General features: G+C 52.3%; 1 protein-coding gene across 9 annotated transcripts in view; it reads right to left on the bottom strand.

The window, feature by feature from the left end:
- The window catches only part of PFKFB3 (6-phosphofructo-2-kinase/fructose-2,6-biphosphatase 3), a 77,017-nt gene that overhangs the window by 14,015 nt on the left and 48,368 nt on the right, over window positions 1-14,634 (bottom strand). For 4 of the 9 annotated variants that reach the window (XM_057498176.1, XM_036908182.2, XM_036908180.2 and 1 more), the window contains exons 1-6: window positions 11,719-12,176; window positions 4,291-4,416; window positions 3,264-3,360; window positions 2,538-2,604; window positions 1,941-2,015; window positions 1,526-1,582 (exon numbers count right to left, since the gene is read on the bottom strand). In XM_057498176.1, the coding sequence (XP_057354159.1) occupies window positions 1,526-1,582; window positions 1,941-2,015; window positions 2,538-2,604; window positions 3,264-3,360; window positions 4,291-4,416; window positions 11,719-11,794 (498 nt within the window). In that variant the 5' untranslated portion in view covers window positions 11,795-12,176. Of the gene's footprint in view, window positions 1-1,525; window positions 1,583-1,940; window positions 2,016-2,537; window positions 2,605-3,263; window positions 3,361-4,290; window positions 4,417-11,718; window positions 12,177-14,634 lie in introns of those variants that run through there. The other 5 variants (XM_036908185.2, XM_036908184.2, XM_036908187.2 and 2 more) reach the window with 3 other exon arrangements.

The following is a 14,634-nucleotide window of genomic DNA, read 5'->3' as shown; positions in this document are numbered from 1 at the left end:
ACTGCATGAGCTCTTTTCTTCCACAACCACTACCATGGCCATGGCAGAGAAGCAGCCACTCTGCAAAAACCCAAGTTCAATGGGGACTTGCTGCTTCCTGGGTGCAGAGTCTCAGTCTGGGAAGATGAAAAGTTCTGGAGATGGATGGTGGCGATGGTTGCACAACACAAGAATGTGCTGAATGCCACAAAATTGAACACTTATAAATGGCTCAGATGGTAAATTTTATGTTGTGTTTACCACAAAAAAAAAATCTAAGTTCATGAATTGTTTTCTTTGCAACACAGCCACCACATGAAGAGCACAGCGGAAAGCGTAGGCTGCCAAGAGGCTGTGAGACTTAATCAGAGAACAAGATTTCTGAACACGGAGGGTCAGGCAAATAATGGTTTGACAGAGCACAAGCTAAACGGTGAGCTTCTTAGCCAAGCACATGGTGACTGTTCATGGGGAGAAAGAGGCTACAGCTGCACTTTGCTTCACTACAAGTAGAATGTAGAACTAAAAAAAAAAAAACAGACAATAAAGCTCTTTGGTTAGATAGATTATGGCAACTTCTATTTCCTCATGCTTTGAGCCTCTTGGACCTGCTGAAACTAATCTGGACTGCTTTTCCACAAGTTGAATAGCCCTTCCTTAAATACGAACTCATTTCTTAGAAATGTTTGTAAATATCCCCACTTCCTTGGAGAAAAAGCCCCACACCAGAAGCTAGTAAGTGCTCAGCATCCCTGGAAGGTGCACACTTGTACATGGCACTACCACAGCGATTCCCCCGGATCTATCAGACCCACTTTTCCTTGATACGTGTTACTCTAATGTATTTATGCTGGACAGAAAATTATCTGTCCCATGAGAATGTGACTTGTGGTAAAGTCTTCATAGCAACCATTGCTGTTTACGGTATATTGTTGACAAGTGAATTAATTTAAGAATTGATCAAATTAAGCTGCCAATTACCCTCAGCTTATCCAGGCAACTTCCCACTGGCATAGGAACAGGGGAGGGTATGGCTGTAGGTACATGAGTAGGAAGGTAGTTTTACCATCCCCGTTCTTCCCAAACTTGGGGGTTCTGCCTTCAGTCTGCTGAATCCTATGTGATTCTGTCAGTACACAACCATTCTCACCTACAAGGGACCTTAACAGCAGAAGCCACCAGCCTGCTGCCTCCTTTCCATTGAGGGGGAACTGTCCTTTGCCCCAAGTAGCCACATTACCACCCAGATGCCACGTTACTGCCACCCACAGAAACTGTTCCAGATATCTGCTTTATCTCTTATGTCCCACAAAGGCAGCTTTCTGCCCACTGTCTGAAAGCACCCTGGATAAAGCCACTCCAGGTCATAGAATGTGCTTCTAAGTTAATCACTGCTCTGTACTCCAGACCTCCCCAGATCCCACCTCTAAGACAAAACCACAAGCTGGAAGAGCCAGCTTGTTCTCAGGGTCTAGTTACTCCTCCAGGCCTGACCTGGCTTCCCACCCTTCTCAGACTGCCAGGCTAGAGTCCTGCATTGTCTTACCATGATGTTGGAAGCTACGACTGTAGGGTCATCACACACAGACTCGATGAAGAATACCTGGGAGGAAACAAAACAGAAATGTTAGAAAACGACAAATACAGAAACACGATGGGCCAGCTTTGGGATTGTGTAATGTTATCAGCCATTCCAGGAGGAAGGACCCCATTCATAATCCCCAAATACATAGAAGAACCACCTGCTCAATCCCGAGTCCTCGTCCTCCCCAACAGAGGATGCTCCTCCCTCCTTAAGAGCCCCCAGCAGGAGGGCCCAATCTGCAGGCAGCAAATGAGGGCAGCGGGAGATGAAGCGCCAAGCATGGAGAAGAGGTGCCCCCAACACAGGAATCAGCCCACCGCTGAGCGATTTTCCTCGCTCCTGAGTGTTCCGAGGTAAAACAAGGAGTCTGGCTCACCTTGAAACCATTTTCTTTGGCAAAATGAAGAATCATATGTCTCCTCTCTCTAGTAGTATTGGTGGCATCGAAAACCTAATAGGGAGAAAGAAAGGCTAATGATAATCCAAGTCTGAGTTTAACAATATTTAGCAAACCAATGAAGTAGGTCAGGTATTGCCACCTCCAGGAATAAGCCAAAAATATGGTTCCAGGAGAGACTGTGCCCTGCCCACTGTCCCCACCACCTCCAGAACTCAGGGACGGAAGGGGAGGGGTAGGAAGGGTCCTGAGAGCAAAGGGACAATAGTAATATGCAGAGAAGCATGCCTATGGAGGGGACCCTGGCTGCCCCAAGCCTTGTCTGTCTCGTGGGTGCTGCCTGGCTGCACACCAGCTGGTGCCCCTGAGTCTGCCCCCACTGCCCTCCTTCCTGGGTCCTTGTGCTGCTCTGGCCGCCTGCTTCCCTCACCTTGCAGGCCAGAGGCTTCTGTCCCCATTTGAGGTGTCCCCACAATAGCTCTCAGCACTGCTCAGGCCAGTCTATCTCAGTGTCGCTCTTTCCAGGGCACCATCCCACCCCAGCCTGGAGATGGACGGATGTGTTCCCAGACTTACTGCCATTTGGCCCCCCTCCTTCACCAGGTAACTTTCGACATCTCTCAAGGCAGCCAGAGCACACTGCCTACAACACACAGAAAGAGAATGCCTGCCTCAGGGCCGGTCCAGTTCACAGGGAGCCCAAGCAACCGCTCCCTCCCCACTAAGCAGAGTAACTAGCAATCCGACTGTTCTGCTGCTCAGGCCGGCCAGGGCTGTCCAGTTGGAGCTCTGCCAAACAGCTGTGGTCGCCCTCGAAAAGGGGGCTCACGCCAGGCTGCACACTGAGATCCCCAAGGGGCTTTTAAAAGACTGATGCCCAGGTCCCACCCACAGATTCTCACTTTCCTGCTCTAGGGTAGGGCTGGCATCGGATCTTTCCAAGATCCCAGGTGACCCTAAAGTGCAGCCAGGGTTGAACACCACTGCACTTAGGTTTCATGATCACCTGGGCTTAAAAAAAATTCCCTTTCAAATGTGAACAGATGATTTCCCTTCTCTGAATTTTGTTCATTCTTAATGAGTCGTTGTTGATCTGTACCACATCAGCTGAATCCAACCACCTGCGAGTGGATGGGTGGAAGGAACGAGCCTCAGAGAGACCAGGAGACTTGTCCAAAGACACACAGAGATCAGGCCCCAGGGGAGAGCCACGGCAGGCCAGCTTCCTCTGTTACAGAACCTGGCTTTCAAAAGCAAACCACACCAAACTCCAAGGCCCCCCCACGGCAGCTCAGGCCGTACTTCCGGACTTTCATGGCTTCCTCGTTGTCGGGGCGGAAGAAGCTGTAGGAGCTGTACTGCTTCACGGCCTCACGGCGGTACTCGCCCACGTTGAACACTGTGGGTGGAAGGAAAGGACCGAGCTGACCACCAGGAAGGGGGCCCCTCACCACTGGGAGGACTGTCTCCAACAAGGGCACCAAACCAACACACATGCTGACTTGGACAAGATTCTGCTAAGACATGGAAACAAGGAAGTGGGTGTCCACCTCCAGGGCTGAAGGAGAAGGCCTTCATATCCATGGAGAAGGCCACCCAGTGTCTCCCAGGGCAAACATGGCTCCCACAGCCTACCTTCCTGGAGGGTGTCCCCTATGCCCAGCTTCACAAGGTCGGGGACAGCAGGCCAGGACTGACCAAAGAGGCAGCAGCCACTCGCCAGCAAAACAGGGGTGCTGATTTCTGCCAATGGAATCCAGGCGAGGGGGGTTTCACGCACACACTACCAGGCCCAAATCAGCCACTCTTCTGCTGCTACAGCTGATGTTGGGGGATGCATTAAACTTACCAGGAACTTGCTGTATGAAGCCCTATGCTGGGCACCGTCAGGGACAGCTGGCATAAAAATCTGTCCCACCCCCAAGACATTTCCCATGTAGGTGGGAAAACCAGGCAAAGATTCATAAAAACAATCAATGGTAGGGAGCACTTCATGACAGTAGAGGAATGTCACACCAAGTGCTATGGGGACTCCAAGGGAAGTGGTCCACATGGACGTGTCCTAAAGGAGGTGAGGGCTGAGCTGGGCAGGACCTTGGCAGTGGGAATGACAGAGGCCAGTGAGAAAAGACCCCAATAGGAGGGGAGGTGTGTAGACACATGACAGGCCCAAAGGGCCCACCCCTACAGGGGACAGGCAAGCCCAAAATGGCCCAGCAAGGTGAGTCCCAGCAGCTAGAGAAGGAGGCGCCATCTTGTCAGTTTCAGGGGCTGGTGAGTGGGAGCACAGTACCCACTGTGACCATGCCAGCCTTAGGAAGCAGCTCACCTTTCGTGGGGACACCAATCCAGTTGAGGTAGCGAGTCAGCTTCTTGGAGATGTAGGTCTTGCCCCGGGCAGGCAGGCCCACCATGACGATCACCGTGGGGGAGTTGGTCAGCTTCGGCCCACAGGCTGGGAAGAGCAAAGAGTGCCATCAACAGCGGGTGACCACTAAGTCCTGTGACCACACGAATTTCAAAGAATCCCATGGAAACCCCTATTTTGTGCCCACCTCAAGGCCTCTCAGTAACCCAGCCCAGCATGCTTTCAAGTCATGTGGCAGGACCAGCCCAGCCCTAAATCCCTAACCTGACAACCTAGCCACTGGCCTAGAACAGACAGCTTTTCTGGGGGTGTGAGCAAGGGCGCCCCCAACAAGTGAGTGTGCAGGCAGCTGGAGATGCACCCTGGTGCTGTGTACATAAAGGTAGAAGGTGGTACAGCACCAGGATAGGGCCCCACATTGTTAACTTTCCAGCTCCACACAGTGGGTCTGGATGGCTGCCTTTAAAAATAAATTTTTAAAGAAGGTAATTTTAAAAAGTAAGAGTTTATCAAATGAAAGTAGGTCAGGGACCAGAACTCTGGCCCTCCACAGAGGGTGACTGATCAATTCCTCTGTTCCCAAGAGTCCAGCTCTTTCCTGCTCCTCCCTTCCAAGTCCTGACTAATGTCAGGACCCTGCTGAAGGGGTGGCAGGTCACAGGGCCTCAGCCAGGCCATGCCACAGAGCCCCAGAAAGGGCCCCAAGGAACCTGGATGTCTTGCCAGTTTATCTCCTCCTGTGGCTTTGCTCAACTCACATTGTTTCTTGGAATCTCAGTAAGACAAAACACTAGGGAGAGAGGCATTCACTGGGTTTTAAGAGAGCCGCCCAAAGAACCCTGTTCTGGACTTTCATGGTGCAGTACTTCCTTGGCTGGTGTCCTGCCCCGAGACTCTCAAGGCAACCCAGGTGACAGGAGTGCTGGCAAGCCAGGGGCTGCTGTTTGGGAACAAGAGGCAGGCCTCAGGCCTACTGCCAGCCTGGTAGCACTGCCTGGAACTCGGGGCTGCTGCGGCCAACTCTCCTCCCCAGCCACTGGCCACACGGTGCAGGCAAAGCTGCCCAGGCTGCCCCCCAATCTAGGCAGATGTCAGGCTTAGATGGGCTCTGACCCGAGCAGCGCCCGAAAGGAGAGGAGAGGAGGAGCCGCCAGGTCACTGACAGGCACAGGCTTGAAGGAGGATGTTTCCTCTTAAGCTGGATACCCCAACACAGTCCCATGCTCAGCCTGGTGACCAAATGAGGTCACGTGTGCAAACACCTGCCACGCTCTTCTAAGATGATCTGCCTCCTGGACTAGTAGGCTGGGGGCAAGGAGGAAGCAGGCATGACTTACAGGGGGCTGTTTCTCCTTTCATGTTTTTAGTGACCTCTATGCAGGGAGAGGTAGAAGAAAGGCAGCTAAGAGGCCAAGAGACATTTAGGAGCCACTAAAACCTTTGGCTGGGATTCTCCAGCTCCTAGTAGCCAGGAACAAACAAGTTCCTAGAAAACAGGCATTTCCCTCCCCAGCAAGAGCACCAAGTGGAGCAAAAAACTCGCCAGTGGGCAAGCAGAGGAAGGTGAGGGCTTCCCTGAAAACCAACAGGGCCGTAAGACACAGCCTATTGTGTGCATTGTGGCAACTGCTGGCAAGACGTGAGAGAAGTGTTGACGTGTTCTCACTCCTGCCTGGAAATAATGTTATTCCTTCCCCCAAAACACTGTTTTTTCCCTGGTTTTACTAGATGTCTCTGCAGGGCCACTGCACCCCCGGGCATCCAAACATTCTCAGAGAGACAGACACATGCTCTCTCTTTCAGCTGTGAACACTCATGGAATATTTTTGATGGACTCATATCAAAGAAGCAGAGCCAAAGGTTGACTGATTGTATCAAATTGGGGATTAGTTCTACGATCCACTGATCACATGCACAAATCTCTGGCAATAGACGGGTTGGGAGGGGAAAAAAAACTATAAAGATGTAGCACAGTAAATATCTTCAGCCAAAAATTTCAGCTGAATTTCAACCTCAAATAAATCATCACTGCCTTATTGGGCAAAGCCGAAGTCATTTCCCCTATTCCTTTGGCTTCTGCATTAATCTATAAGGAGCTGCAAAAGGGACACACAGAGGTGGCTGCAAGTGCCCCTCCACCAGGCGTTGCTGGGTCTCAGAGCAGGGAAATCACAAAACCTTCAGCTAAACCTTTAAGTCTTACTCTCCTTCAGACCTCATAGCATATCTTAAGTAAGTTTATGGTTCTAACAATTACCTGCCCCTGCCTCAGTTCCCTGCAGATCCTCAGTGTCTTCTCTGCAGACCTTTGTAACCCATGGGAAAAGAGAGCCCCTCCCAACTCTTATGCCATCTTCCCTGGAGCTCTGCCTTTTCCTCTTCTTCCCCAGCAGCACAGGGATTAGGGAAGATTTTGGATTTTAGCACAAGATTTTCTAAAAAGACCTTGTGTGTTTCATTTCATGTTATACAAATGTTTAATATTTTAAACTCCCTTGTTCTACAAAAGTTTTTATACTTAAATGTATTTAGATATCAAAGTTAGATGTCAACAAAACCATGTACAAGGAGAGATACATAGATGTTCACACATTAAGGGGGTAAAGAAGCAATCACTTGAAGAATATTGGGTTGACAGACCATCAACACCTCGATGGCAGTTTGTGCAAGCTCAGGCTAGAAATGCCATACAGGGTTGAGGCCATCACTTGAGTAAGAGCTTACCTCAACTCTGATGTCATTATATTCACTTACGCAAAGTATATGTGCGGACATAATCCCTGTGCCGAGAGTTTCTGGTCTGGGATGGGGGACAGAAAACACACAAGCAAACAAATGCACAAGGTCCTTTCACCAAGTGATAAATGCTATGATGAGAGCAGAGCAGAGGTCCGTAGACAGCTGGCAGGGGGCCGGGGTAGCTGTGGAGGTGGGTTGGAACTGGGTAGTCAGGGTCAGTGTACCTGAGCAGCACTGAGCTAAGACCTGACTGTGCACAGCCAGCTGCACAGTTGGTTTACTGGCTGTGTGTACACGTAAGTGGATATGGGAAAGCAAATGATAACCAGAAGGCCAGTTAGTGAGCATGGCAAGCAGCATCCCAAGGTGACCTGAACTCCCTAGCAATGGCTAGCCAGACCCGCTGGGGTGAGGCCCCTCACCCTGCACACAGCTAGTATTCAGGTCCCAGTTCCAGCCCTGCTCCCCAGATTAACCTAACCTCTCTGTTCATGTGTAACACATTGTCATAGCTGGCACTCAACAGCCATCTTCACCCACCACAATGACACCCACAACTCAGGCTCTGAAAATAAACCATTGGAAGACACTTTGCTGTTGCTCCCAAACCTCCTGTAACTTTTCTTCTACCCAGAGGCACTAGCAATGTCAACCTCAGAAAGCTGCTAAGTCTCTTGTGTTCTCTCCTACATATAGGTAAGCTAAGCTTTAAGACAGGCTCATAGGAACAAGTGGAAAAGGGTGATTGGGGCAGGCAGAAAGCTGCAGATGGAGATGGCATCAGCTCCCAACGATCTGGTGAAAATTCCTGCCCCTGTCTACAGTAACCATGGGGACCTACTTCCACCCCCACCCCCCACAAGAGCAGACCCAGTGGTGCCCAGGGGAACCTGCCACGACCCTGCAGTTACACCACCACCTGAGAGGGGTTCTCTGGGTTGAGGCTTCTTGCATGTGGCCCTGGGAGACCAGAATACAGGCCTAGAAAGCAATGGACTCTTGTTTGCTGTCCACTGGACATAAACCCTCTCCTGGGATCACATCAGCCCAGTGGTAGCGTTAAGAATCAGCATCTAGTAAGTATGCCCCAGGGATGGGCCTGAGGCTGTGTGGGGTGGGGGGAACCTCTTCCAAAGCTCTTCTGTACTATTTGCTGGATGCCATCCTTGTTAATTATTTGCATGTACAGTTCAACTCATGCCTGACTGATCTCTATCCAACGAATGGCCCCCGCAACCCGACATGGTCTTTGCCAGCAATAGGGGGTACTCCGAGTTTAGTGAATCATCTGACAACCTTGGGAGGCAATACAATAGCAGAGTGGCTGGGGAGCAGGGACTGGAGTCAAGTAAACAGTTCAAAGCCGGCTCCACCACTTCCTCCGACCTTGGACAAGTCATTTGATCTCTCAGTGTCTCCATTCCTTTTCTGTGAAATGGAGGGATGCTTCATAAAGGGCACATGAACTACAGCATAATACACATGAAATGCTGCCCACAGGGGCCTCCATCATTATCAGCGATTATGGCTTTCACCTTTCTAAACATGAGGAAACTAAGACCCACATGTAAAAAGGAGGGCCCATGGCCAAGCAGTGAGGGACAGAATTGGGGTTCATGTAGGTTTCTTCCCACCTGAAAAAAGTGCTCTTTCCTAAACTAGTGGTTCTCAACCAATGGTTGAACCCAAGGAGCTTTTAAAAACTTGGATGCCAAGGCCCCACCTGTAGCAATTCTACCTTGGTTTGGGGTCCCAATATGAATTTTTTTCCAAAATCTCCCCCAAATGAATCTAATGTGCAGCCAGGGACCACAGTAAACCCTGTAAACTGTAGTGGCCACCCCAGGATAAAGTAAGGATTTCTCCTGAAGATCCCCCTATCTTTCTTCTTTAAGTTAGAATACCACCAGTGAAAACATTGTCTCAGCTCCTGTGGAGATGAAAATCTATTGGTAGACAGTATGAAACCCACTTTATAGATGATGAAACTGAGGTTCTGAGTGGATAAATAACTTGCCCAAATAATTAGGGATTTGCACACTGAGGCTCCCAGATTTTGCTGATGATAAACAGAAAGGATAACTAGCCCATAAATAACTTCCTTGTTGATTTAAGCTGACTGACCAATTCACTAAGTCTCACCAAATTACGGTTTGCATTTGAGAGAAGCTGATTTACCACACTATGGGTGTAGCAAAAGAAAACCCAAATGACGTGCTTCTGAGGCATAAACTAATCAATGTGCAGCTTTCTGTTGTTTTACTGTTCTTTGGTACATGAACAGTAACGTTTCCCATGTGCTATATTTTAGTTAATAAAACTCAGAGGCATCTGGGGCAGACCCCCAATTAGGACACGACTTAGAAAGGTGCTATAACAGGTTTAGAAGAAAGTCCATCCGATGTTCCAAATGCCATTAAAGAAGGCGGGGGCGGGTGAGGGGGGTCAGGAAAGATGTCAAGAAGAAATAACCTCTTTTCTCTATTCAGCTGAGATCTAGGTGACTATAAACTGGGAAAGACGCCACTACTTGGACTAAGGGCACATAACAAATATCTAGGCTGCAGGTAGGTATTTTTATAAGGAAAAATGTGTCTGAGCCTATACCGCAGAACCACACACAGGGCTTCGGGAGAGTGGGTGGGGACAGGAGAGTTAATCCATCAGCTTCACCCCTCCCCCTACGCAGCTCTGAATGGTTCCGACAGGGATTTTTAGGCAAATCTCTCATCTGCGTGTGAGACGTGCAGCGGGATAGCAGCTAATGGATGGCTCTCAGAAGCCTGGAGGGAAGCATGGCTGCACACTTGTGTTTCAGAGTCACCCGACTAAGTGCATGCCAGCCAGTTTTAAGGTGCTCGCCACACGGATCTTCATGGGCATTCCTCACTCCACCACCAGGAACCTCAGGGGACTACTAAATGTGTGCGTGTATGTACACACATACATACAAATGCCCATATCCACATACATGTGTATATAGAAAACCTGTATTTACATTACCAATTACAGTTTTCAAAGTGCTCCATAATGTTTTATTCAAAAGTCCAAAGGGTGATGTTTTTTTCTCCATCTCCCTTGGGACTTAAGGCGCTTTATTCCTAACCACCAATAGGTTTTACAGATTCTCAACCAGACAGTGGTTAGCCCTAGTGTGGCAAGCTATTTTTAAAAGCTTATCGGAAAGCTGGCAACAAGAAACAGACCTCCAAGCCCCTAGCCCTTAGCTATCTTGCAAAGAAACCTTGTTCTCCTTAAGGCTTCTAAGGTCCCAGAACCCATAGGTCCAGCAGAGGGGACAAACTAGTGGAGGAGTGACCCCCCAAAATAGGGAGCACCTTACCAGGCCCCACCCCCATCACCAGGATTAGGTAGGAGTACCACAGGGCCAGCGTTCCCCACCTCCTGGGCAAAACCTGAGTTGGCGAGCTGTCACCATGGCCTCAGCAACCACCCTGAGAAAAGGTGACAGCAGAGAAGGCCAGCAGGCCACCCTGACTCAGGCACCATCAATGCCTAGGAGTCACCTAAGGTTTGCTGGGATCCCATGCTTACCTCTCAGGCAATTGGACCCTGCCTGGAGCAAAACAGACAGGACTGGGCTGGGCCCTATCCACCTGATGGCCCCTGGGCAGGTTACCAGGAGGAACAGTGTTGCCTTCAAACTATTGGAACCATCCTTTTAAGAGGTAGTTCCCTCAACAGCTAGAGACAGAGCCCAAGGTAAACCTTCCCAAAGCATTTACGGCTGAGGACAGATGGGGCCGGGAGTTGACTGACAGCAAATTCCAAGTAGGGTGGAATGTGTGTGTGGTGTGTGTGTGTATGTGAAACACTGCCAACTGAGCAGCCACAGACCCACAGATCCTCTCCCAAGCCAGGGGCAAAGGCTCGTTTCCACGCAGCACTACAGTTACCAGCCTCCCAGCGCCCCCCCACCAGCTCCACGGGGCAGGTGGGAGCAAGGAGATGGAGGCAGAAGGAAGACAGAAATACAGAGAGGAGAAAGAGCACAGATAGAAATATAAAGAGAAGTAGAGTGGAGATTAGAAATACATAGAAAGGAGAAATAGGAGATGGAAATACATAGTAAAGGGGAATAAACAGAGGTGCAAATATAGAGGTCCAGAGAGGAGAAACAGGGGAGAGAAACAACGCGAATAGAGGTAATGGGGGCCAGCAGAAGGGAGGAGGCAGCCACAGTTACAGAAAGGGAAGCAAGGCCTGAGGAGGGCGAAAGGGCCGCGTCTCTGAACCGCAGTCCTCCCTGCGGGTGCCCGGGAATGACGAGGACTAGGGGATACTAGGGAGGTTGTCCTTTCCCAAGCACCCCCTTACCAAAAGCTTTTCGAGCGCAGAGCCCCCGTCTCCGGCCAGGGGAGTCGCAGCGCCCGCGCCCCCCGCCCCCTCCCCCTCCCCCCCGGTACCGCCCCGCAACCAGGGTGGCGCCCGCCCGCGCCGGGGAGGAGCGTTCGCCGGCTGGGGAGGAGCGTTCGCCGGCTGGGCCTCGGGGACAGTCGCGGTGGGCGGCACCGGCCCCTCGCCGGAGTGGAGTGGGCACAAAAGCGCCCGCCAGCGCTTGCCACACAATGGCCCGGCTTGGCACGCAGCACGCCCTGCCCTGAGCCCAGCCCCCGGGTCCACACTCACATCTGGGCAGCGAGGGGCGGTGGTCGACGGGGATCCAGATCTTCTGCACCCGGCTCTGAGTCAGCTCCAAGGGCATCTTCACAGCCTAGACTCGACGGCCCTCCGCCCCTTGCGAAGAATTCTGACTAGGGGAGGACAGCGGGCTGTGGACCCCCGGAACAAAGGGGAAGGGGAACTGCGTGCGCGGGAGCGCGGCCCCGGCGCTTTTTGGAAACGTGCTTTGTGCTAAATCACGAAAGCTCTCCCGAGCTTGCGGCCACTTGAGCGCGGCGAGAAGGGTGGGGGGCTGGAGCCGTACTCAGCTCTTGCAGGGCCGGGCTCGTCCAGTCGGGAAGCCCCGCGGATGATCGGAGCGCAGAGATAGCCGCGGTCGCCTTGTGCCAGCTCCAGTCCTCCAGCCAGCTTCACAGTCGCTCGCTTGCTCTACAGCTCCGCAGGATTACCCGGCGCTTGGTCCAGACTTTTAAGAGTCTAAGCCGGCAGCGACGCCCACGTCAGCCTCGGGGCGGAGACGCACTATTCAGGTTTCCGCCCCTTTCACATGGGGAGTGGGGTGGTCAAGTCGTGAGGCGGCCTGCCGGTGCCCCCTGCAGGCCGGCGGCAGCGGCGCGCTCCGCTCCGGCAGTTCCTTTAAGCCAGAACCCAGACTGGTCCGACATCGAGCTGCAGAAGGCTCACGGAGTAGGACCTCCGGCCATCATCCCCTAAAGACAACCCGACATCTTCCCAGAAGTCACTTCAAAACTGTACTGTGAGAAAAGCCACGGTGGCCTCCAGTGAGGTCCTCCGACCCCTGCAGCCCGAACGCCTGGATGCTAGTTAAAATGAATCCTACTGACACGGCCTTCCCGGGAGTGAGACCCCGAACACGCACTCCGGGTCGGGCACTGCCAGCTTGAAGACCCGGGCTTCGGGTTAAGGGATGGAGAGAGGTTAGCGGGGAAGGGGGTGGCTGTCTCTGCTACCCTAGAGGGAAGTCAGAGGGTGGATGTTGAGACCGCCAGTGCCACACAGCCTTCCGGGTCACTTCTTGCCAGAGCTGCTCCCTAATAAAACCTCTGAGTCTCACCCACCACGACCCCTTCCTTAACCCCTTGTCCCCACACGGCCCACTTCCGAGTCCCTTAGAAACCCTGACTTGTGCTGAACATGCTGCACCAACACCAAGTCCCAAACCCTGAAACCCCGGCTCCCCCACCGAAGAGGGAAAGCCCGGGGACTGCACCAAAATGGTACCAGGCGTCTGGGTATTCACAGTCGCCATCCACAATATTTTCAATATACCTTTATCTCTCCGAGTAAAAGAGTAAATAAAACTAGATCCTATGCTGACCTGCAATTCATTACCTAAGCCGCGGAATGACTACTGGGAAGTGACAACTTGATTATGTAAACCCCAAACACTCATGACATTCACACCTCAAGGCATCTTCCTCGTCTATTTTTGGTGTAGTATCTGTCCTTTCTACCTCCCCGGCGCTCAGTTTTGCATCAGCTGGCGACATGTGACAGTCGTGTAGTCGGGCAGGTGGTCGCCCTGTGAAGATCTGGGGTGCTTTTTAGCGGGATTGCCACCCCCGCATTGGCATTACATGATTGTGACTTTAGCTCATGATGCATCAGGTCATAAGCGCTGCAGAGATGCACACCTCGCTGAGGTGGTGCTGTGATTGGAAGGAAGAAGGCGGCGCTCCCTGATACCCACACAGCAGAGTAGGCTGCCACACGTCGCTCACGTCCCGCATGGCTCGGCTGGGGCCGCGCCCGCTCCCTGGCAGCCGGCACAGCTGCGCGCGCCCCGCCCGCTCGCCCCGCCCCCCAGCGGCTCGGGGCCCCGAGCGCCGCGTGTCGCCCACCCAGCGGGTGCTCCCGCCTGACCCCGACTCCGGGAGTCCCGGCCGGCCCTCTCCCCCTTCCCTGCTCCCCAGCCAGCCCAGAACCCTGAGCACCTGGCATCGCCCACCCAGCGGGTGCCCCCGGGAACCTCCCCCCGCAGTCCGTGCTCTCCCTCTTGACAGCTTTGCTGACTCTGGTTTCGGCGCTCGCGCAGCTGTTCAGAAACCCGAGTGCATTGCACTGGGGCTTGTTTTTCAGCAGTGGGCGCAAATGCCACCGATGACACCCTATAACGTCCCAGGGAGAGTCCCACTCCACTCTTGAAGAGTGAGCTAACCAAAGAGAAAAAAACAGCAAGCAAGCGCCTGAGCCACCAGGAAGCTGGCTGCCCGGGTTCGCGGAGGTTGGGGCAAGGGGCCGCCAGCGTGTAAAGGAGGCTGCACCCCACACTTGCCTCTCCGGGAAGAAGAACCCGTTGCCTGCGTGCCTGCTCCTTGGCCCTAGGTATTTTGCACATACTTACAGGCAGGGCAGGGGGGCAAGATGGCATTCTTCCCCCACCAAGCTTGCGAACAAGAGGAGGAGAGGGATCCACACTAGTGGGGAACATATCTTTAATGCTCTGAGCCAGATGATAACATCTAGGTGTCCTCCAGGGCCCAGCTCTGGGTGCGGGAGGTAGCTGGCTCCCTAGAGATCCCAGTGAAGCTTTGGCACTGGTGGCTGGCACAGCACCTTCTCTACCTGTGTGTCAATGATGCCGTAGGCAGCCTGGCTGCTGAGCAAAGCCTAAGTCCTTCCCCATCACCACCTGCACCCGATGGGTTGGGGGGATTGCAAACAGAGGGTCACTTAATACCCCACTCCTGGTATCTAAGTGCAAACAAACTGAGAAGTCTGGGGGAGAGGGAGGAATTCAAACTAAAATAAAGGAGGGTAGCTGCTAGAATGGACATCAGTTGAGAATCCTCAAGTATGTTAGGGGAGCATCCTAAAGAAGATGAAATTGCTTCCTGGCAAAACTGTTTATGAACGACCCAACAACTGATTCTGAGAATGTACTGGTTCAGAGTTTACTGG

The sequence above is a fragment of the Manis pentadactyla genome, chromosome 3, assembly GCF_030020395.1.
Source record: "Manis pentadactyla isolate mManPen7 chromosome 3, mManPen7.hap1, whole genome shotgun sequence".
Classification (NCBI taxonomy): domain Eukaryota; kingdom Metazoa; phylum Chordata; class Mammalia; order Pholidota; family Manidae; genus Manis; species Manis pentadactyla.
Note: the sequence above shows the minus strand (reverse complement) of the source record. Positions and strands in the feature narration are given on the sequence as shown.